Source organism: Theileria annulata, chromosome 2, assembly GCF_000003225.4.
Source record: "Theileria annulata chromosome 2, complete sequence, *** SEQUENCING IN PROGRESS ***".
NCBI classification, from domain to species: Eukaryota; Apicomplexa; class Aconoidasida; order Piroplasmida; family Theileriidae; genus Theileria; species Theileria annulata.
Window position 1 is genome coordinate 436,049 of NC_011099.1, and position 22,192 is coordinate 458,240.

At 35.4% G+C, this 22,192-nt stretch overlaps 9 protein-coding genes across 9 annotated transcripts, besides 13 other annotated features; 5 read left to right on the forward strand and 4 right to left on the reverse strand.

Annotated features, from left to right (window-relative positions):
- Positions 1–57: 57 nt before the first annotated feature.
- Positions 58–2,654, reverse strand: TA15015 (Tpr-related protein family member, putative; the record flags this gene model as incomplete). The annotated part of the gene is made up of 3 exons (XM_946855.1): positions 58–1,494; positions 1,554–1,715; positions 1,788–2,654. The coding sequence occupies 3 exons, from the start codon at positions 2,652–2,654 to the stop codon at positions 58–60; spliced, it is 2,466 nt and encodes an 821-aa protein (XP_951948.1).
- On the forward strand, positions 2,631–4,702 carry TA15010 (uncharacterized protein; the record flags this gene model as incomplete). The annotated part of the gene is made up of 4 exons (XM_946856.1): positions 2,631–2,639; positions 2,688–3,464; positions 3,517–3,944; positions 3,982–4,702. 4 exons carry the CDS (start codon positions 2,631–2,633, stop codon positions 4,700–4,702), a joined length of 1,935 nt encoding a protein of 644 aa, XP_951949.1.
- Positions 4,703–4,763: 61 nt separating this feature from the next.
- On the forward strand, positions 4,764–5,282 carry TA14995 (uncharacterized protein; the record flags this gene model as incomplete). The annotated part of the gene is made up of 1 exon (XM_946857.1): positions 4,764–5,282. One exon carries the CDS (start codon positions 4,764–4,766, stop codon positions 5,280–5,282), a length of 519 nt encoding a protein of 172 aa, XP_951950.1.
- Positions 5,283–5,353: 71 nt separating this feature from the next.
- TA14990 (cation transporting ATPase, putative) lies at positions 5,354–9,486 on the reverse strand (the record flags this gene model as incomplete). The annotated part of the gene is made up of 4 exons (XM_946858.1): positions 5,354–6,552; positions 6,650–9,060; positions 9,172–9,244; positions 9,312–9,486. 4 exons carry the CDS (start codon positions 9,484–9,486, stop codon positions 5,354–5,356), a joined length of 3,858 nt encoding a protein of 1,285 aa, XP_951951.1.
- Positions 5,411–5,470: a sequence feature (9 probable transmembrane helices predicted for TA14990 by TMHMM2.0 at aa 69-91, 101-123, 420-442, 446-468, 1082-1104, 1109-1131, 1161-1183, 1213-1235 and 1248-1267).
- Positions 5,507–5,575: a sequence feature (9 probable transmembrane helices predicted for TA14990 by TMHMM2.0 at aa 69-91, 101-123, 420-442, 446-468, 1082-1104, 1109-1131, 1161-1183, 1213-1235 and 1248-1267).
- Positions 5,663–5,731: a sequence feature (9 probable transmembrane helices predicted for TA14990 by TMHMM2.0 at aa 69-91, 101-123, 420-442, 446-468, 1082-1104, 1109-1131, 1161-1183, 1213-1235 and 1248-1267).
- Positions 5,819–5,887: a sequence feature (9 probable transmembrane helices predicted for TA14990 by TMHMM2.0 at aa 69-91, 101-123, 420-442, 446-468, 1082-1104, 1109-1131, 1161-1183, 1213-1235 and 1248-1267).
- Positions 5,900–5,968: a sequence feature (9 probable transmembrane helices predicted for TA14990 by TMHMM2.0 at aa 69-91, 101-123, 420-442, 446-468, 1082-1104, 1109-1131, 1161-1183, 1213-1235 and 1248-1267).
- Positions 7,905–7,973: a sequence feature (9 probable transmembrane helices predicted for TA14990 by TMHMM2.0 at aa 69-91, 101-123, 420-442, 446-468, 1082-1104, 1109-1131, 1161-1183, 1213-1235 and 1248-1267).
- Positions 7,983–8,051: a sequence feature (9 probable transmembrane helices predicted for TA14990 by TMHMM2.0 at aa 69-91, 101-123, 420-442, 446-468, 1082-1104, 1109-1131, 1161-1183, 1213-1235 and 1248-1267).
- Positions 8,940–9,008: a sequence feature (9 probable transmembrane helices predicted for TA14990 by TMHMM2.0 at aa 69-91, 101-123, 420-442, 446-468, 1082-1104, 1109-1131, 1161-1183, 1213-1235 and 1248-1267).
- Positions 9,036–9,060: a sequence feature (9 probable transmembrane helices predicted for TA14990 by TMHMM2.0 at aa 69-91, 101-123, 420-442, 446-468, 1082-1104, 1109-1131, 1161-1183, 1213-1235 and 1248-1267).
- Positions 9,172–9,215: a sequence feature (9 probable transmembrane helices predicted for TA14990 by TMHMM2.0 at aa 69-91, 101-123, 420-442, 446-468, 1082-1104, 1109-1131, 1161-1183, 1213-1235 and 1248-1267).
- A 678-nt stretch (positions 9,487–10,164) lies between the features above and the next one.
- Positions 10,165–10,230: a sequence feature (Signal peptide predicted for TA14985 by SignalP 2.0 HMM (Signal peptide probability 0.722, signal anchor probability 0.000) with cleavage site probability 0.263 between residues 22 and 23).
- On the forward strand, positions 10,165–14,101 carry TA14985 (topoisomerase IV subunit A, putative; the record flags this gene model as incomplete). The annotated part of the gene is made up of 9 exons (XM_946859.1): positions 10,165–10,596; positions 10,746–10,975; positions 11,081–11,150; positions 11,219–11,583; positions 11,746–11,788; positions 11,866–12,268; positions 12,356–13,108; positions 13,284–13,460; positions 13,593–14,101. The coding sequence occupies 9 exons, from the start codon at positions 10,165–10,167 to the stop codon at positions 14,099–14,101; spliced, it is 2,982 nt and encodes a 993-aa protein (XP_951952.1).
- Positions 14,102–14,256: 155 nt separating this feature from the next.
- Positions 14,257–15,717, reverse strand: TA14980 (uncharacterized protein; the record flags this gene model as incomplete). The annotated part of the gene is made up of 2 exons (XM_946860.1): positions 14,257–14,583; positions 14,746–15,717. 2 exons carry the CDS (start codon positions 15,715–15,717, stop codon positions 14,257–14,259), a joined length of 1,299 nt encoding a protein of 432 aa, XP_951953.1.
- Positions 14,353–14,421: a sequence feature (2 probable transmembrane helices predicted for TA14980 by TMHMM2.0 at aa 283-305 and 379-401).
- Positions 14,803–14,871: a sequence feature (2 probable transmembrane helices predicted for TA14980 by TMHMM2.0 at aa 283-305 and 379-401).
- A 212-nt stretch (positions 15,718–15,929) lies between the features above and the next one.
- TA14975 (26S proteasome non-ATPase regulatory subunit 12, putative) lies at positions 15,930–17,682 on the forward strand (the record flags this gene model as incomplete). The annotated part of the gene is made up of 5 exons (XM_946861.1): positions 15,930–16,052; positions 16,181–16,594; positions 16,709–17,038; positions 17,103–17,429; positions 17,539–17,682. The coding sequence occupies 5 exons, from the start codon at positions 15,930–15,932 to the stop codon at positions 17,680–17,682; spliced, it is 1,338 nt and encodes a 445-aa protein (XP_951954.1).
- A 511-nt stretch (positions 17,683–18,193) lies between these two features.
- On the forward strand, positions 18,194–18,855 carry TA14970 (translation initiation factor eif-1A, putative; the record flags this gene model as incomplete). The annotated part of the gene is made up of 4 exons (XM_946862.1): positions 18,194–18,209; positions 18,244–18,327; positions 18,421–18,505; positions 18,573–18,855. The coding sequence occupies 4 exons, from the start codon at positions 18,194–18,196 to the stop codon at positions 18,853–18,855; spliced, it is 468 nt and encodes a 155-aa protein (XP_951955.1).
- A 337-nt stretch (positions 18,856–19,192) lies between these two features.
- TA14965 (DNA-directed RNA polymerases I and III, 40 kDa polypeptide, putative) lies at positions 19,193–20,685 on the reverse strand (the record flags this gene model as incomplete). The annotated part of the gene is made up of 6 exons (XM_946863.1): positions 19,193–19,407; positions 19,509–19,619; positions 19,669–19,768; positions 19,912–20,030; positions 20,110–20,323; positions 20,455–20,685. The coding sequence occupies 6 exons, from the start codon at positions 20,683–20,685 to the stop codon at positions 19,193–19,195; spliced, it is 990 nt and encodes a 329-aa protein (XP_951956.1).
- Between the last annotated feature and the right edge of the window lie 1,507 nt (positions 20,686–22,192).

Sequence of the window (22,192 nt, forward strand, 5' to 3'; positions counted from 1 at the left end):
ATTTTAAATGGACTCAAAATCATTCTGGACAGCAGTTTTAGCACTTTCATCAGTTATTCAGCTGTATACACTCTTTAACTTATCGATGAGGGGTTTCACTTCAGAAGGAGGAGTACCACTACTGGTTATTTGTCGTGCCCTTGTTTCTACCTCATTGGAGTAATACTTGATCTTAGTAAAGTTTAGTATTGGGTCATAGACTTTCTTCAGATTGGTGTAGGCTCCATCAACTTCTTTGACCACAGGTTCATCTTGTTTGTTATTATCATTAGCTGCTTTCTTTAGATCATTGTACTTCTCAGCTACATCTTCAAATTGTTTTATGACTTCAGTGGCCTGAGTACCAACTGCACCAGTACCAGAATTGATGGCATCTCTAAGTGCTTCTGCTTTCTCTTTTAGACCACTTTTACCAGTATCTTTACTGGCTGCCGAAGCTAGAGCTCTGGCTTCATTTTGAAGTTCACCAACAGCGCCAGGTAGTGCAGAGGCTTTACCGGAAAGTGCCTGGGCCAGGGTGGCAAGTTCTTGGACCCTGAGTCTAAGGACATTTTCATAGGACTTCTTAAGGGTCTCAAACTTTTCTTCAAGCTGAGTGAAAGCAGATTTAACGAGGGTATATTGACCAGCAGCATGCTTATTATAATCCTTTTCTCGTGCCTTGACCTTATCATAGGCTTCCTTGACAGCGTTGTACTTCTCTATTACAGCAAGAGCCTTTTCAACAATTAGTGCATCAGTATTAGCACTTTTGAGTGCAGAGAGAGCCAGTTGGAGACCCTGTCCGGTATTTCCTACGGCATCGCGAAGTTTTTCGGCAAGATCTCTAAGTTCTTTATGAGTTTCATCTCGAAGTCCAGTGGCACCGGCTAGGTTACTTGCTTTAGTATGTAGGTCTGAGGCCTTATGTAGAATCTTATTATCACTCAAGCCATCACCAATTAGGTATCTAAACCTGTAACCTATTAGCATTTGGTAATAAGTGGTCTTAACGGCATGGTATGCCTTGACAACCTCGATTACTGCAGGATCATTGGTTATCTCACTTTGTTTGGCTTGTTTCATTAGTGCTAAGTACTTGGCTTCAACGTTCTCAAACGCCTCTATAACTTTATCGGCCTGAGAACTAGCATCACTACCAGCCTTAGTAGCTAGATCTTCTGCTTTCTTTGCAAGACCACCACCACTACCTTCAGTGCCGGCTGCTGTCTTAAGAGCCCCGGCAGTTTCATTAAGTGGACTAAGTGGACTACCAGCAGTAGCTAGTTGTTGGGCTACTCCGGAAAGTGTTTCGGCATTAGTCTTTAGTTGTGTGGCTTTACCAGGGAGTTCATCTTGAGCAGTATTATTACCTTCATTGAGATCAGTATTCTGAGTTGAAGCAAGTTCAATTGTAGATTGAGTGTCGGCATTTGAGCTAAGTGCTGAGGCCTTAGACTTTATTTCAGAGGTTTTTATTCTTGAATCCATCAGAAACAATACTAATTTGGATATCTAATGTATTCTTTGTCAAAAATAGGAGTGATATCCTTAATACTGTTAATACAATTTACCTGGTTGAACTTAGTTTGAAGGTCTTGGAATTTAGAATCAACTCCGGGATATTGAGAACTAGCAAAGACTTTATAGGTAGTTGCAAGAGCATTGACTGCTTTGTAGGCCGCATCTACGGAGTTGAACTTATCAATGACATCTTGGGCCCTGGTAATTAAGTCCTTGTGATCAGTAGTTTGAGCATCACCAAGTTCATTGATGGCCTATTGGAGAGCCTGCCCGGTGGTACCTACAGCAGTAGCAAGGGTGGAGGCGAGTCCTTTGAGATCAGCATCATAGACTTTATTGAAAGCATCCCATGCTGCTACAACTTTATCATACTTAGGTTTAGCAGATCCGGCATATTTAGATTCTTGTTTCTTAACTTCAGCGAATTTCTCTTTTACTTCGTTGTATTGTTGTTTAACAGCACTGGCCTTATCAGTTAGTTCATCAGGTTGAGCATCAGCAAGTGCTTTGAGTTCCTTTCTAATTCCTTTTTCTTCATCAGAACTGACAGCATTGGCAAGATCTTGGGCTTTATTCCCATCACCAGATTTAACTGCAGTGGCTAGTGCTTGTGCTTTAGTATATAGTTCTTTGGCCAAGTTTCTTAGTGTACCCTTAGTTGATTCATTACCGGCCTTTTGTTTAAGTGCCTCGTCAGAAGTAGCACTATTACCCTGAACTGCAGTGGCTAGTGAGGTGGAATTAGTATGTAGTGTTCCGGCTTCACCTTTAATAGTGTCAGCTTCACCCTTAAGTGTAGTGGCTTTAGTGACATTGAGTATGGTATCGTAGTGTTTCTTAAGATCAGCATCTGCTGTTATAACAGCTTTAACTGCAGGATTAGTTTTATGAGAAGTAGCTGCAGCCATTAGTAGATCGTACGCTGTTCTGACTGCTTCAAATTTCTCTATGACATCTTTGGCCTTAGATTCATCAGTAGTAGTCTTAGCTAGTTCACCTGCTTTCTCTTTTAGACAACTTTTATCACTAGGTTGACTGGCTGCTTCCTTAAGAGCATTGGCTTGAGTACTAAGTTCATTAGGTCCGGTAGTAGATAGTGTATTGGCTTTATCATAAAGTGTTCGAGAATGCCAGACGTTACACCAAAACATGAAAGACTTGAACAAACTCTTGATAACCTATAGGATCTTCTGATTCTTCAACCTGAAATCAACGAAAAAGCCACACAACTACAGAATTTGGCCAAAGAACTTAAAACCGCTTCTGGTGATGGTAATGTCGGTACTGCAGCCGGAGACCTAGCCAGTAATGCCCAAACACTTCACGGCGCAGCCAGTCAACTACCTGCTACTGATGGACTTACTGATCTTAAAGATAAAGCCACAGAACTAGCTACTGCAGCCAAGAAAGATACTACTAGTGCTGGCCAAGATAAAGAAAGTCTGTATGCTACGGCAACCGCACTACAAAGTGATGCTACTGATCCTGCCAATGCCATTGCAGTCATAGAAGCATTCAAAAAGGTCAAAACAGCATACGAAAAACTGGCAGCACATCCTAAATACTCAACCAATAAACCATCACCAGGTCAAACACCAGACCCAAATACTGCTAAAAGAAAGGTCAAAGCCGTTGAAACTGCCTGGAATGGGGTCAAGACCGAATTCGAAAATCTTTGTAAGGCACTCATCAAACACTACTCCGATGAGGTGAACACTCAGGCTACTCAACTCAAAAATGATCCCACTGTTGAAAATGCCCGAGCCTTCAAAGAAGAATATGACACATTCAAAGACGTCAAATCCACCATCGAAATCAAACCCGGCGACAGCGGCACCAAAAAAACCATCGAAGTTACCAATCTACCTCATATCAATGACACTTTTAAACCTAGACAAAAAAAGTTCATTTGGATCATTATTCCTTCCATTCTTACTCAATGGTTAAACTTCCTAACCTATGTATTACTTCTAGTTGTATATATAATTGGGTAACATCATTGACCTCATTCAGAAACTAGCAGTTTATCCCCAAAAACTTAAAGCTGAAGCTAACGGTCTATCCGGTAAGGCCGGCACACTATCTACCCGTTCCAGTACACTAGAAACTGCACTAGGTAGTAATGAAGCTGCTAAAAAACTTGCCGAAGGACTGAAGGAAGCCGCTAGCAATTCTGTCTCTGGTAAGGGTCTTAAAGAGTTACTCGGAGATCTTAATAAAGCTAGTGGAATAACAAATATACACGATAAGGCCAAATTGGTCCTCGCAAAATACAATGAGGTAGTTAATGCATATAACTCTGTGAAAGGTGATACAACTGCTACTGGTAAAGCTGTTGAATTTGCCACTGTTAAATCTGCATTCAATCAACTTCAGAAAGCAGCATACGAAGGCACCATCGACGACCCCAGCGAAGGCAAAGCCGATGACAAACGCTATAAGTTTTTCTGGATTATAATTCCTTCCATTGTTACTCAGTGGTAAAGCCGAAGAACTAAAGACTAAGGCCCAATTACTTCACGATGCAGCTAACGCAATATTCGAGGCTGCTAAGGATGGTAGTCCACTTACTGAACTTCGTACTCCAGCCGGACAACTTAAGGAAGCGGCCAAGAGTAGTAGTGGTCAAGATGATCTATACAATGCTGCAAAGGCACTAGAATCTGGTGGTTCCGTGGATGAACATAAGGCCAATGACGTCATAGCTAAGTTTGACGCAGTCAAGTCAGCGTACACAACACTGTCAAGTAAAACTGAATACAAAGATGTAATTGAAGATAATTCTAGTCTACCTCAAGAGCAACAACAAAAGGTCAAAGCTGTTGATACCGCCTACAAAGATCTCAAGGGTATCTACTATCAGATGCTAAACCTTTCCAAACTACATAAAGCGGCCGAAAAACTTAGAGCCGCTGCTCAGGCTGCTAGTGGTCTTAATACACTTGAAGATCTTAAAAATGCAGCCGATAATCTAAAAACTAATGTCACAACTCTACGTGACCAAACTGCTGGTAATGCCTATGATAATGCTAAAAATGTTGAAGACAAATTCAATGATGTCAAATCCGCATTCAACAAACTAACTGCTGATGAGAATAAGGTTCAGGATACGTTCAATGCTCTCAAAGGTGTCTATGACCATATCGGATCTACAACCTTTCTAGATCTATTAATTCCAAATCTCAACAACAATTCTTAGATCTTCACGTAACCACTAAATAACATTTTAACAATTATTTTAAGAAGTAAAATTAATTTTAATGAAGAATCCTATAGATTTATTATGTTTACAAACACCCGAGGAGGCTCGATTGTCAAAAATCTTGGAATCCTACAAGAGAAACCTGGCCGAGAAGATGATGTCGTACGCCTACTCGAAATTAATCTTTTCAGACTATTACTTGATAAAACTCAATAATATGAAGAAAAAATACGACGAAATGAGCACAACCTCAAAGACTATTAAACATTTGCTTATGATTGACCCTCTGGAGAGGATATTGAAGGAGGATCTGGAATATTTTGTAATTTCCCTAGTTTTGTTAATAATTTATTATAATAATTTAAATGAAGCGAAAAGGCTTTTAAATTATGACATAATGAAGGACATAAGGTGCGAGATCTTTAAAAAACAAGGCTTCAACTTCACGCTATACCTCAATGATCTGGAAACTTTCATAATTGAGCGCGGTTCTCTCCTAGAACCGAGAGTTAAAAGAGCTCTTTCAAACGGAGTAAAACACATTAATATTTGCAATACAAAAATACCACTGGCTTAAACAAATTTTAATCAAAAACGCAATTAACTATATAGTATTTATATACATTAGTATATTGAGTGTTTATGAAATTAGGTAACAATAAGTTTGATGTATTGCGGCGGCTTGAGTAATTTGGTGAGAAATTTGATGAAGTAGATCGGAAGCCAACCGAGCATTGAAATTGCAATCACCTTCCAGAAGAAGGACTTTCGAGCGATGAACTCCATGTCGAAGTTGTTCCTGAATACCAGAAGAGAGTAAAAATAGACGATGCAAGTGCAGACGAGTCCGATGATCGTTAGTCTGTGCCAGTGATGCAGTTCAGATATCAAATTGAGTATTTCTAAGAGGAACAGCGAGGTGCATCCAATTGAGATGAGTGACACAAGTGAGTTTTCAAAGAGAATTATGGCTCCAACCATGAGAATTGCGCCCTGGAATATGCTGATCCAAATCCAAATCAAAAAGGTTTTAATGTTGAGTTCACGGCCCTTCTTGAGTTCAACGTAGAGCTCAGGGAACAGCATCACGTCCTCCTCACTGATCTCCTCGTCAAGCACTAGGCAAAAGATTGGGATCATGTTGTAGTAGCTGGTAAATCCCACGAGCAGCCAGCCCTGGAAGAAGGCGATTGGCATGAAGTAATAAATCGTGCTGAAAATCGCCTGCATAACGCTGATGATGACACCGCGGTGGATCAGAAAATTTGACATTGTACTGCTGCGCTTATAGCTGTTGCGCCCATGCCACAGCAGAAGACGCTTAATGTGTGAGAACTCCACCAGAGAGTAGTCTGACGAGAGCGAGGCTTGGAGTCCCTCCTTACCTACAATTCCAATTCCCACGTTCGCCTCTGAAATCATCGGGACGTCGTTATCCCCATCTCCAATACTACACACGATCTTGTTCTCGCTCTTCAGTAACTTCACAATATCTGCTTTCATCTGAGGAGTGCATCGACAGAAGAGGATATTGTTAGCCAGCAACAGCGACTTAATAAACAGCCTCTTAAGTGCCTTAAATGCTGAGTTGTACTCTGCGTTATCTCCTATGAAGCAGTTGTTGATTGAGATGTTAATCACGAATGAATCTAGTATCAGTAACGTCTTGTTTACTGGGCCCATGATGAACGTGTTAAGTTCGTACGTTATCACCTTCATCACTGAGTTAAGGTACGAGTTAAACATTGTAATCGCATCAATTTCGTTATTCTCGTCAGTATTAAAATTGTTTATATATTCAATTAGTTCTGAAATCGGAGGCCCACTCCCAACCACCAATGCAGCACCTATCACTCATTATACTATGATTAAACAGTAATTAACTAATTAACTCTAAAATTAAATTTATTTGGGGCTAAAATAACTAATTTATAGAAGAGTTACCTCCTGAATCAGGCGTGATTTGTTTGAGTTTATCCACTGAGATTTGGAAGATGGAATTGTTTCTTTGAATCATTCCCGAGGAGATTGCGACACACTTGGCCGTGTCGATTTTGTCTCCGGTTAGCATCCATATTTTGATATCTGCGTTTTTCAGGCTCTCGAGAGTGCTTCCTACGTTCCTCTGCAGCTTGTCTCGGACTCCCGTTAAACCTACCAGCAACATCCCGTGCTCGAGTGTTCCTGTAACCTTCCTGATCTTCTTGACTCTGTCGTACAAGCTCAAATTCGCCTCGTTGTATTTTTGAACAAAGTTTGAGTACTCTGAGTCTGATATCGAGCGGTATGCGAATACTAGCGTTCTCAAACCCATGCGCGCCAGGTTGTCACACTCCTCAGATAGCCAAACACTTCCTCGGGGGAGTAGCATCGGAATCACAACCACTTCTGCCCCCTTGAGAAAGAAGTGTTTGTGCCCAGACTCGTCCTCCACTATGATTCCCATGCGCTTAGTTTCGCTACTGAATGGAATCATAAACAGAATCCTCAGGTTCAATGGACTCCCATTCACCATTAAAACCATCTTGTAATCATCTCGCTCCACCAACTTTACGTTACACTGGTTTGCAAACCTTACCAACGCTATCTCATCTGGTGAGCTTCCTTGAAAATCCATATCACTCTCAAACTCATCCTCCATAACACTCTCCATTACGCTATCCACTATGCTGTCTATATTACTATTCGGTAAACTATCCACTATATTATACTCTTTGCCGTTATTATCTAACCCAGTGTTAATATCTATATCATTGTTAAGCTGATCACTCGAGTCAGGGGCTGTGTCTGACTCTGGGACCGGTCTTACGTTGTGACACACTGCTAGTGATAACAATGATAGGTATAATCTATTTTCCAAATTATCATTCAACTTATTATTATTTATAATTACAAGTTCCGAACCTTCACACAACATTGTATTCGCTGAACTACTACTACTAGCGTTACTTGGTGTGCTTGTGTTTGGCGTATTTGAGATTTTATCTTTAATAATTTCGACGTCCTCATTTGTGTAGTAACCTCTAGTAATGTACAATTTCTCTAGTGAGATAACGTTTTGGGTGAGTGTTCCGGTCTTATCCGTGAGTAGGTAATTGATCCGGCCTAGTTCCTCCGGGATCATGGTCGTTCTGGGCATTGTGTTTGGGATCTTCTTATCCATCACTATTCCTCGGTTATACACATACTTTGCTATTTCCAGGCTAATGCGCAAAGACAGTGGCACAATGGTGGAAAACAGGAGCAGGTACTTTAGGAACGTCACGTACCACATTGACATGAAACCACTAGGGGAAAGCATCAGCACGCACATCACCAACATGATCAAGATGAGAACAATGAAGAGTCGGTTCAGCTCCTTCTCAAACAACCCGTACTTGATCTTAGCTCGCTTCGAGTTCAAACATGCTCGCGCGTCCTTCCCTATATATATAGTCAAACCATGAATTGTTCCACTAGCCACTATAGAATTCATCCATACTATATTATCCACATTCAATGATTCCACTATCTTCTTCCCTTCTATCTTCTTTTCCATATCTGATGACTTACTCTTTCTAAAAGACTTACTTCTCAAAGTTCTATTCATCTTACTACTCGCTATACTATCTTCTATATTACACTCGTTAAAGGTACTATCTATTCTACTTCTTTCAAAGATATTATCTCCACTAATGTTCCCGGGTACATCTTTCTTCAAAAATTCATTACTCATATTTTCCAAATTATTTACAACAGTATCTTCTGGTGTGTTATTTATCTCATCATTTGTTTCTTGATCAACCTTTGGATTTTCTTTCAAATTTACTAAATTTTCACCATTTTCAAGTTGATCACTTTGGTCAACTGCCTTTGTGGTATGGTAGAAGCAGATTTTACCGGTGAAGTTGTAGAAATCGTCTCTGGGTTCTTCCACTGTGGCTACTGAGTAAAGACCTAAAATATCCTTCAAGTTGCTCATTGCTTGGGTTGTTGCTACTGCTCTCTTTAGCTTCCAATCCGTCTCACCATCAAGTTGGTCAGTTCTTACAAATGAGGCGCCATTCGGGTCACTAGTCTTGAGAAGTAAAAGGTCTGCGGGGACCCGCTGACCTTGCTTTAAAGTAATCAACTGGCCCAACTTCAGCCTCTCTGCGCTCACATCGATATACTCATCTTTTTGGTACACTGAAAACTTCTGTGTGTTATGTTCTCGGTCTCGAACATGCCTCTTGTAGTCCTCAATACCTTCCTTTATCATGCAGACTGCAACCACAAGGCTCAGCGGGAACAAGTGGACTATCGGTGACTCGACTCGCAGAATCGGGATCAACTGAGACAAACACATAGATAAATAAAACAAGTTTATGAACACCCTATAACATTTTATAATTACCTCTAAATATACTAACTACTAATTTTGTATAATTCAATTAAATAGTAAATAACTGAGCCCTGGATAGAGTAGAAGAACCGTAATTGAATACCTAAATTGTGAATATAAAACCAGTGGCACAAATGTGAAGAAATTGTATTTCGAATTAACCAACCCATTATACACTAATCAACGATTAATATCATTAATATTTAACTATTTATTATTAATTGGTTATGGTTAAAAAGATACGGAATAGTTTGGGTAGTGTACCGCCTTTATTTGATATACAGCGAATAGATTTATATGGACGTCTGTTAAAACGCGTATGGGTGTAAAAAGTCATGCGATCCTTTAGCGTCGCTGGACGCTCCAAATTATACAAAAGCCACTCATTATCATTTATTTTCTCCTCTAATCCTTTCATATCATCTTATTAATCATCATATTTATCTTATTAAACAATCTTCAAGTTTCTTAATCATCATACTTATCATTTCATTACTAATACGTATCATATTAGTCTTCTAATTTATATTATTATCAACTTTTGGTTCAGGAAAAGAAAGAGTTAATAAAACTATTAAAATTTTTTAAATTTAATAAAAAGATTTATCCAAGGAAAAGTTGACTCAATGTCAAACTTGACGGGATAGAATAATTTCACACAAATTAGGCTAATTTACATGATATTGTTAATTTTTAATCGAAAACAGACACAACAATATGAAAAATATAAGAAAAAATAATTTAACAAAATAAGGAGGAAATAAGAGAATCACAAATATCACACCACACTTATATATTTTATTAAATTTGTAAATTTTTTACACATTTACATAATTTTTGCTCATTTAGGCATAGAATCGGTTTATTAACATCATGTCGGTTGTTTAAGTAAAATTATTAGAATTAAGCAAATTAATCAAATAATGGAATCTTATGGGTTAAACCACTATAGTATTAAAAAATCACAAATCTATAAATAAACTTGTAAAATAATTAACTTTCAATTTCGGCTTTAATTATATTTAAATTTCATCCATAAATGAGTTAATTTGTATTATATTTGTGCCTTCAAATGGCAAATCGTTTCATTTCATAAATGACACACCTTTTACCATGTTTTATTACTCTTTTGTACTATACTTTAAATAACGGAGTCGATAGCTTTATTGTTAACAAATTTAATAAATTTAGCGATTTTAATAATTTTTCTATAACCTACGGAAATTATGGAAACAATTTGGGAATATTAGGAGATACTGTAGATTCAGTAAATTCTCTAAAATCAACTAGAAATGATGTAAATTCACTAAACCTAGTGAGTGATGATGCGGAATTAGGGAATTCTTCCACTGGAGTGGCATTGCTGGAGAACTATGATGAGAAGGAGAGTTTGGAATATTTGAAACTGAACGATTATATGTGCAGTAGTTTCTTGAAATATGCCTTGAGTATAATTTTGGGCCGGGCTTTACCTGATTCTAGGGATGGCCTTAAGGTTGTTCATCGCAGGATTATATGGGCCATGCATGTATCTGAGCCGGTTGCGAGAGGAACCGCTATATACACTATTTAATCCTAGATAACATATAACCCTAGATATATAGTTGTTTAACTAAATTTAGTTATATATATCTAGATCCCTTTGGGGATATTAGATAACTTTGGAAAATACTTTAGATGCTGAAACTGGATCCAAATGGCCAGTATCGTAAATGTGCTAAGGTTGTTGGCGATGTTTTGGGAAACTATCACCCGCACGGTGACAAGAGTGTGTACGACGCTTTATGCAGGCTCTCTCAGGACTTCATCATGAAGGTGCCACTCATCGACGGCCACGGCAATTTCGGCTCTAATAATGATCCTCCTGCCGCTATGCGTTATACCGAATGCAGATTAACAAACTTTTCGTATATTCCTATCCAGTTATACAGATAGAATATGGACTAATAAAATATTTAATACTATATTGCTAGTCTTCACTCTTTACGTAAACGTAAATAATAATGTATTAGTAAGACTGTAATGCTGAATGATATAAATTTCAATACTATTGATTATACACCAAATTTCGATAATACCAATGTAAAAATTCCTTTCAATTCATTTATATAACTTAATTATGTATATTAAAGGGTTAAATATGTGTGTAGATTGAACCCATGGTGTTACCATGCAGGTTACCGAACATATTAATTAATGGTTCTTCGGGTATTGCTGTTGGTTTGGCGACTAACATTCCTCCTCATAATCCCGCCGAAATCATCAACGCAACAATACAATACATCAAGTATATTTTATACATTGACATCATTCATAGGTCTCATCTTAAGACTGATGCTACTGTTGATGATGTGAATGGTGATAAGAGCGCAGAAGTTGTTAATGAGGTGTTGGGACCGGATTTTCCAACAGGAGGAGTGATAAGGACCACGAGAGAGGCCATGAGGAAAATATATGAGAGTGGCAAAGGGACCGTTTTGATACAGTCAAGATTCGTATTTGAAGAAAAGTTAAGGTAAGTTGGGTGAAACCAATTCCCGTAATACCTTCTTGACTCTAGTTATATATTCACTCGAGGGCACTATATATATAGTATTACGGCATGTATAAAATGTTATAGAGATGTGACAAATGTGTATAACAACTACAAGGAAATAAAGTTTAAGAATAACTCCAGAATCTCAATTGTCATCAACCAAATCCCTTACAACACTAGAATCGTACTACTCTACTTAATTCACCTAAATATACGCAGTTAACAGTTCTGTACTCTAGACAGTATTAATTTTTGCTTTAGAACGACATTATAGAGAATATAAACCGTAATATAAAGAACAATAATATAATCGGCGTGAATGATGTGAAGGACGAGAGTGACCGCAACGGGACTAGAATAGTGGTGGAGTTGAAGCGGAACATATCGTCGGTGATAGAGATCCAGGAGATTATGACGAAGCTCGAGCGCCTCACGGAATACAATTACAACTGCAACTTCATCACACTTGACCAAGATAGACCAATACGTTTCAGCCTCTCCAGCATTCTCAAAATTTGGCTCAACTTCAGGCTTGAAGTACTAAAAAGGAAATACAAACACCTGCTACTCAAATTCAAAAAGAACCTAGATATCATCAACGCTTATATCACCGTATATCTCAATATCAACACCATTATCAACTCGTTCCAAAATCATCATAAAGGTATAGTTAACTAACTTATAGATAATTTATTTAGTTTTACATCATTTATTTATTGTTAATTGTAATTATTACTGAAATGGTATATAGGAGTCTATAAATTATTAAAAGAAGAGTTCAAGTTGAATGATGACCAGATGAAGAGCGTGATGCGTCTGACATTAAGGCAGTTGAATCAGTTAAATATTGAAAATTTGAATGAAAAATCAGCAGAATACACCAAGCAAATCGAGTTTTATGAAAATATCCTAAAAAACGACAATAACTTGTACAGTGAAATTATTTCAGACCTGACTGAGTTGAGGGAGCATTTCAAGAATATTAAGAGAAATACCTTAATTATCTACACCGACGAACCCAATAGTTTTGAAAACACCATTGAAGGTGAGGGAGCTGAGGGGAATACTGATGGTAAAGTTGGGTCAGTGGTTGAATCTGACGATAACATTATCATCTATAATAGGCTCGGCAGGATTAGTAAAATCAAATTAGACAAGAAATTCTACAAATCTAACAAAAATAAAACACTAAACACTCCAAATCCTGTCCATACTCATTCCACGAGCCCTGATGAGAGTCAGGATAAGGCAGAAACCCCCAGTGTAAAAAAGAGTGCCAAGAAAAGTCTTAATAAAATTGATGAGACTGAGGCTTTGGAGGTGGGTTACTGCAGCAACAACAACAGTAATAAGATAATGATGATAATGAAAAATGGCAGAATATTTCATGTGAATAGCAGTAAATTGAAGCTTTGTAAGAAGGGTTATGACATATTTAAGTACCTGGGCATTAATAATGACCAATTGATTGAATACGTTACATCAACGGGGAAAAACATTGGAGGTACGTTTCTGTGCTTATTCAACTCACAGGAGTAGTTATCTTTTCATATTGGAGTCCTAGTCTTACAAAATTTACTTAGTTTCAAATATTTACCTTAGATTAGTATTATTTAACTCCTAATTCTTAAACTACTCAGTTTCATAGTTAACTGTGCTGTTGATTGAAAAATGTATAGATATAATAATGGTTGGATATGGAAGTGGTGTAATGTCTGTTTTTAATGCCAAAAAACTGAATTTCAAGCTCTCGAAGACCAGGTTAAACCTTAAACTTAACCTCAAAGATAAAGAAATAAGGTTCTTTTTCAATTGCACCCTTGATCACATTTTACAAAACCCATTTCTTTTCATCTGTATCTTGCTTTTCACACTGATTTATTGACCATCATCTAGGGAGACTTAGTTATATACCTCTAGTAGTAGTTAGTTAGCTATACTATTTACCAGATTCCTTAACCATAGTATTAGTAATTCTTATTTTTTAGGTACGAAGAGAGGGTATTGTATAAAAATAAATTTGAAGAATATAATTGAGAAGTTCGACAAGAAGAAGAACTTGAGGTTGATTAGGATGTACAAAGGAGACGAGCTCGCCTCCTCATGCCTTACAAACGATCAGGGACACATCCTCATCCTAACGTCCAAAGGTAACTCCAACCACCATAACAACTGTATAGGCAGATATAAACTAATTAATGTCAGTGACATCAAGTTACAGAGAATTAAAGGCAAAGGGTACAACATACTGAGAAATAAGCAGAAATTAATCAAAAAGGCCGAAAGCGAAGATTCAGAAGCAAATCTGGAGAACGTAGTAACTTGTACAAATGTGGATAATATAAAAGAAAAGAAGAACATATTGCTGATAAGCAAGGGCGGGGTTTTGTCTAAGAAATCTCTACACTTGAAGCCTGGCCTAAGGCATCACAAGACGAAGCGACTTTGGAATAACATACCGAACAACGACCGGTTGATTTATTCTAAGCTTTTATAATATCCTTTTCAAATTTTATAAATTCAATTTATCACTTATTATATTATATATTATATTATATATTTACTATAGTATTTTAAATGTACTATAGGATTAAATTAAACACTTAAATAAAAGGATATTAATATAAATGAATAATTTGAGGTGAAAAACATTCAGGTGTACGGATAGAAATTTTTATAGTTGGGGACGTAGTATTTGTTGAGCATTTTGTGGTTTTGATTATCTGGCTTGGGTCTGTTTTTGATCTTGATTATGATGACCAGGAGAATTATTATTATTAGAAAGAGTATTGCTTTGAGGTCCAGCTGACTAATCAATTTATTGATCAGTGAGCCTATGATCTCCACCGAGATCGAAGAGACGTCCTCGTATACCAAAGAGTCCTTCTTCATGCACAGCTCCCACTCCTTACACTTGCTCTCCATTGCCGGGATCTTTATCACATTACACTTGTTCTTAGTATACTCATTAAAACATACCTACAGGCATTTTTTAATGAAATTTCTAATATCCCCGATAAGGGATCTATATGTAACTAAATTTAATATAAATACACCAAATCTAGATTAGGGTAAATCATGAATAAATATAAATAACTAGTAGAGTTAGTTATGCCAGGAATTGTCAGTAGAAAGAAATACCTGCGACTTATTGTGTACAACGGTTTTATTATTATTAATATGATTAATAATATCCTTCCTTAAAATGATGAAAATAACAATTAAAATATAAATTAAGATGAAAGTCACTATAATGTTCAATATGGTTTTCAGCCAATTATTTATGTTCTCAGTATCAAACTTAGTCCTCGTATTCCTTTCATTATTATCCCAGACGAAATCGTTACTGTACCCATCATTCAAAATGGGACTACAGGATAGATATTTATTAACATACGGATTTATTGCATTATAATTGTTCAGCTTATTGATGCTAAGAGGGTTATGTTTATTGCAAGTCTGGCAATAAAGTTTTTGGAATTTATGTGAGTTATTAGTGAGGTGCGTGTTATTGGTATGTGTAGATACGGTTGAGGATTGCGATGACAAACTTCGGTTCTTTGGATGAAATAGTTGTAATTCGTTTTTTTTACCTTTTTTCAAATCCTTTAAGTTTTTCACGTAATGTGCTTTTGGTGTTCTTTTAATACTACTCATAAGCCAACCGCTCTTTTTCTCGTTCTCCACCTTCTCCACAGTATTATTCTCATCAACCGCATCAATAGTGCTATCCGCTTCAACAGAGTTGACAGTGTTATGGCCATTTACACTATTATCCATATCAACCATGTCGTGAGTGTTGGCAGGGTCAGTGGGATTAGTAAGGTCAGTGTAAGAAACAGTATCAGGGATAGGCTTTTCTAGTTTAACAAAAATATTATAACCCGTTAACAACACATCGTCATCTACACCACCAGATACCGTGTTAATATCACCAAGTTTAATATTTGTGTTAATATGAGCGGCTGTATTATTAATATCAGCTCCGTTAAGAGAATCAAGTGTATCATTAGAGGTAGCGGCCTTGGAGTCGGAAGCAGAGGGTAAAAAAGAATTTGAATTCGAGATTTTGAGTGATTTAAGCTCGTCGTTTAAATTAAGCTCTTCCAACATCGTTAATAAACAAATTGAGCCAAATCTTTTTGATAATCTTAAAACTAAAACATTGTTGCTAATATAAAAATAATTTATGTAATAAAGGAATAATTACTGTTATTTGTCAGGTTAACACATAATCAACACTTTTACCAGTTTTCCAACATTACCACTATTGTTATAAATAAATAATATTAATAAATAATTTTAGTGGGAAAAGTTAGTAAAAAATGATGGATGATGAGAGTTATGGTATCATTGATAAGGACAGTTATTACAAGGATCCACCGAGAGAGGAAGACCTCTCGGAACTCGTTAACAACACTTTGGAATCCGTAAAACCCAGACTTCCAGTATAATTTCACAAATTTATTATACTATACTTAGATATATATTAGTTCTAATATTTATAACCTCTATAATATTGCTACAAGCTCTCTTTTAACTCAGCTAACACACATTAATCATGTTATTAATTTAGAAAACCTATGATGAAGAAGTTCTGAAGGAATTATTACTGGAGTTAATGTTAGTTGAGAAGAAATGCCGCCAAAAATTTGACGGGGAGTCAAATTCTTCGATTTGTAAATTTATCTTGACAGTTTTGTACGATTTTAATGATTTTAACAATATGTTCTACTACTTGGTGTTACTTTGTAAGAAGCGCGGCCAGTTGAAGACCACGATAGTCTCGATGGTTGACTTGGCTGAACACTGGCTGGATACAATTCCAAGCCTTGAGGTTCGCCTCGAGCTGTTTAACACACTCGACAAAATTACTCTTGGGAAGATTTACCTCGAAAAGCAGCGTGCTCAGATAATTTTTAAGCTCGCCAAGCTTAAGGAAGACGAGGGTAATATTAAAGAATCAGCTTCTATATTACAGAATATTGAGGTACTCCATTATTTTTATTCTACTCCCTCCCTAACAGATAGTTATTTAATATTTAACTTAAGTTATATACATTTATTAGTTAGTATATCTAGGGCCAAGTATAAAATGTTATAGGTTGAGACGTATGGTAGTTTGAATAAGCTGGAGAAAATAAGATATATACTGGAGCAGATGCGGGTTAATTTGCTTAACGGGGACTATATCCGTTTCTTTATGACGAGTAAGAAGATAACAGAGTCCGTATTGGACAATTACGTGCCTGAGAAACTCCAGTTCTATGACTTCATGATTCAGTATTATCACCACGACTTCGATATAGAAAACATCACCAAATCACTCTACACCATTTACTCCACCAAAAAAAAGCTCTTCCTAGAATCAACTAATTCAACTGATGACTCGCCTGGTAACATAGATAAGCAATATTATGAAGATTATCTAACCGTAAGTTTTATCTACATTACTAATTATATAGTTTATTAAGATTCTGCTTAATTTGGCAATATAGGTATTAGAGAAATTATTGTTATATTTGATACTATTATCGTTGAACGAAGAGAATATCACGTATATGAAGAAGGTGAATGAGGACGAGAAAAAGTTTATGAAACAGTTACTAACAATTTCTCCATTCTTCCAGCAATTTCTCAACAATTTCCTTATCCAACACCAGCTGGACTCTGATCTCGTTGAAAAGATCAACAGTTTGTTGGACGAGCGCTGTAGCAAATTATTATATGACCGTATAATTCAACACAATGTCAAAATCATTTCAAAATACTACAACAAAATTACACTAGAACGTTTATCAACGCTGTTAAACATTGATTCAGAGGTAATCCTCACTTTACACTAGTTATACACATTCAACATCTTTCACTTATTTGATTAGTTAACCAATAGTAGTATTAGTTGTTATCTAGTTTTTATGTATTTTGTTGTAGAAATTGGAGAATGAAATTAGTAATATGGTGGAAATGGGAATAATTGAGGCTAAAATAAATCGAATAACGGGAATCATTAAATTTCAAAAGAAATTACAGACTGAAATTATACTCAATAATTGGGTCAACAATATTACAAAGTAGCATGCCAAATTAGATACTAACCCTTTACATACACATTATTTATTCAGATTTACAGTTAATTAGAATTATTACATTTATTTCACAAATATTAATTATTTAGTTAAAAGTTTATATTTATTTAACTTTCACCTTAATTAGTATAGTTACTAATGGGTTATATAAATGTTATAGGTTAATGGAACTGGTAGACCAGTGTTCTAGATTAGTTCAAAAGGAGAAGATGATCCATGAGGCCAGATCAAAACAAATACAACTTGATACACAATTTTCATCTTAATTTTTTTACATCACAGCTCTACTGTTATTTACCATAAATTTAATATTTACCCAAATTGTTATTATTTATTATTATTTATTATTGTTTACTGAGATTCTATTAAAATTGGCTAATTTATAGAATATGTGTATCACGTTTCCCCATGGAATCTTAAGTACTGGATATAAAAACAAATCATTCGTAATAATATTATAATAGTAGTAATAGCAGTCAGTTTATGAAATAGTGTAAAAAATGCCAAAAAATAAAGGTTCGACTTTTAACCTTAGCAAACAACTGTTCAGGTAAAGGAGGAAAGAACCGGAGACGCGGTAAAAACGACAACGAAGGTGAAAAAAGAGAATTAGTCTTCAAAATGGAAGATCAAGGTTATATCTATACTATTTTCATAAATCTACTCTATCTAAACTCTTAACTCTCTTCATTTTTAAATAAGATTGACGCTAATAATTTATTTTTAGAATACGCTCAAGTTTTACGTATGCTCGGCAATGGCAGACTTGAAGCCTATTGTTTTGATGGCACTAAACGTCTTTGTCATATCAGGCATCATTAACACCAATACTTTTTATACTATTTATTTTACAAGTACAATTGCTGAACAATTGTTTAGGGGTAAGATGAGGAAGAGGGTTTGGGTTAACGCTGGTGATATAATTCTGGTATCACTTCGAGATTTTCAGGACAGCAAGGCTGACGTGATCGCAAAGTACACTGCTGAGGAGGCTCGCACGTTGAAGGCTTACGGCGAGTTGCCTGAGGCGACCAAGATCAACGAAACTGATGTTTACGACGACGAGGGTGACAACTGCATCGACTTCCAGGACGTTTCATCTGAATCTGAGGCTGAGGACGAATCCCAAGACGAATCGGATTTCGACATCGACGATTTGTAACCATTTTACACTCACCACCTTATAATTTACTATATTATACACATTTTGTCAATTTTTGTGAAAAGTTCCGAACGAGTGAAATATGAATTTAGTCAAAAGTTTATCCCACAATATATAAACAAGTACAGCATTTAGTAAATTAAATATCTTGGAGTTTACTTTTAAGTTTTAGTGATTTATTCTTTAAAATCTCCACTGCTTTCTAGACATCACATTAACGCTAGTTTTACCAAATAATTGAAAATTGTTAAGTGTAAATAGTTGATCAGGTTAGAAATAGCTGTAGTACTAAATAACTACTATAAGGGTATATAACTAAGGACCCAGTAAGGGATATCTATCTGTTTGAACAAGAATCGTAAAGGGATACCAGTAATAAATCGTAGCTTGTAACAGAACCTGAACTTTCAATAGAAACTGAAAAGTGATTAAAATATTGAAAAGTACAAATAATATGATTGGTCAGTTTTGAAATAATTATCTTCTTGGGGTACAACTCCAAGCAACGGCGGCAACTAGTACAATTCAGCGGATTCTCAATATTCACCTCTCCTACAACATTTTACACATCCCATAAGAACTATAAAACTAAGTAGTGTCCAAGGAAAATTAGTTAACTAAGTCCTCCGAGATTAAGGAATTGTAAAAGGAACCTTTAGAATACGAAAAAACATTCATTGGACAAATCTTTGGTAAGTTTTTCTTCTCGGTAGCAGTTAACTTATGATCGGCAGAAAATTCTAATAAAATATCAACGTTATATACTAATGGTTGTGTATAACTTTGAATGACTAAATGTTTGAAGTTACGAACCAATTTTGGGCATGAATTTGTAGACGGCAGTTGAGACTGGAGACCACTTTGAGTGCACCTTCCCAATCCCCTTCTCAAGATACATATTCAAATCTATCTCCTACAATTCATTATACATCCGATAACTGTACTCTTGATATGGGTATTTAGGTATTTATAGGTTAAAATAGAGTTTTTTGAAATAAATAAATAACTGGAGAACTAGTACCCCCGCAGGGGTGAGAAAGAACAGTTATGGAGTACCTGTCCTGGACCCAATTTAGTAATTAAAATATCGCCATAAACTGGTTTCGGAGGATTATCCTTAAACATTATCTCTTGATTATTAGATAATGGCACCCATTTCAAATCATTACTATATACTAAAACAACATGTCACTATTGAACACTAAGTTACTATGCTATCAAGGATATAGATAACTAATGGAATAAATGAATTACTGGAAAGATATTCCGATTGATCGAATTTATTATACTTAACTTTGAGCTTAAAGCATACACTGTTTTTATCATTTATCTCCTCACAATCTGCAAAACAATGATTATTCTTGGAACTACTCTTAAAATTAAAAAGATCTGGATCGATTGAAAAGGGAATTAATCCAAGCCTGTGTGCCAACAATTCGTCCTGGACTACTCCAGTATTCTGGTATATCTACTCATAAATTATTAATAGTTGAAAGTAAATTAATGAAAGAAATAATGGTATTAGTATGGATAACTAACTCATTCCCTAATGTGAAGTAGCTTTCACGTAGGGGAAAGAGTATTTGTAGTGGAAGATACCTGTACAGTTTCAACGGCAAGAGTGGGAACTTCTGAAATAAGAATCCTTCTTAGCGCGTTGGCGAAGGAAACGTCTAGCCCGGCGATCTCGACGACAGAAAATTCAGGTGTTTTCTTGAGAAACTTAATCTGCAAATTCTTCACCTTCTCGAGGATTGGGATATTATCACCATCAGATTCCTCGTAACAGGGCTTAATACCAGAAGGCTCTAAAAAAACTCGATTAGGCATTGGAATCACCAAATTCCCAGTATAATATTACAAATCCCTATTGCTTATGTTTAAAAATTAATATAATAAACTTTCTAAAATACAATGAATTAAACATAAAGGAAAATAATTTAATAGGGAATCTGAAGATTTTATTATCATAAATTCCCAGATCGGGTTTACACAACGATTATTTTCATTTTTATTATTTAAAAATTATTATTTCTCAAACTCATAAATATGAATATTGTTTTTTCATATAAATTAATTAACACAAGATTTATATTTATTAAAATTCATGTACACAAAGTATCTAATATATTTCAATACTGATGTAATGAATATTCTAGGATATTATTTAAAAAGTTAAAGAACACTATTTACTTCGTTTTACGATTTGTTTTCCTTGACCTAAATCTTTGTGTCGTACAGGAAATCCAGGAATGGAGGAGCATAATCAGGTTTTAGATCGAAAAATAGTAATACCGCACCAAATGCCAAGAATATAAAGAATATTATCCATATCATAACTATTCTACATGAGAAGCATTCTTGTCCAGCTCTGAATGAGAAAATGAGTCCAGTGATGAATATGAGGCCACACAGACTGAAGAATATTATCCACAGAATTGTGACTAGTTTCATTTCAGGCATTTTTGCTAAATTTAATCAGATTACTTTTAAAGTTGATTTAAAATTTCCTTGCGGATTATGGATCTTAATTGTTGTCGAGTATGGTTCTTTAGTTTTGGAAAAACAATCCTTTAACTATCCTATTTCGATAATAGAAACTACTTTTTAAAATTACAAAAGTTATTTTACAATTTTGGAATTATATGTTTTAATAGGTACTTCAAATCATGAAACCCTATCTTCAGGTCCTTCTGTGTACTTTTATGACACATGTAGATAATCAACCAAATCCTCGAAAATAATTCACAAAACAATGGTATATTTGTTTATAAATAAAAAATTCCTACTAATCTATTCGTTTTATTGATAGAATCTTTATATCTGCTATTGAAATTTTATTGATGCTGCATAGCAACATTGTATTAACAAAAACGGTCCGATAGATCAGCATCTTTTCTTTATTTTACTTTTTGATAAAAATTTTCCGTTACACTTTTGTTTCTGTTTTTTTACTAACACATCCGTTATTACACATTTTCCAATTTAACTTGTTTCACACTATTTACTATTATATTATTATATTATTTATTAAGTACCTTTTGTATTTTATTCCTGATTTAATACGTTTTAAAATCCGGCCATACTAAGGAATCTTGGTTTATAACCTTACAACAACCTTCCACCAACTTCTATCTATTTTGATATATTTATTTCAATATATTGTATTATATTATTTTTAAGTCTATTAAGAACCAGTCTCTTAATTTTTATCCCTTTTTTTCATGATATACTTTTTAGTTAAAAAAAAATTTTTCATGTATTTTACTGCTTATATTATCTTTATTTTATCTCCCAAATAACTCATTAAATATTCTTATTATTCTATTAATCTAGA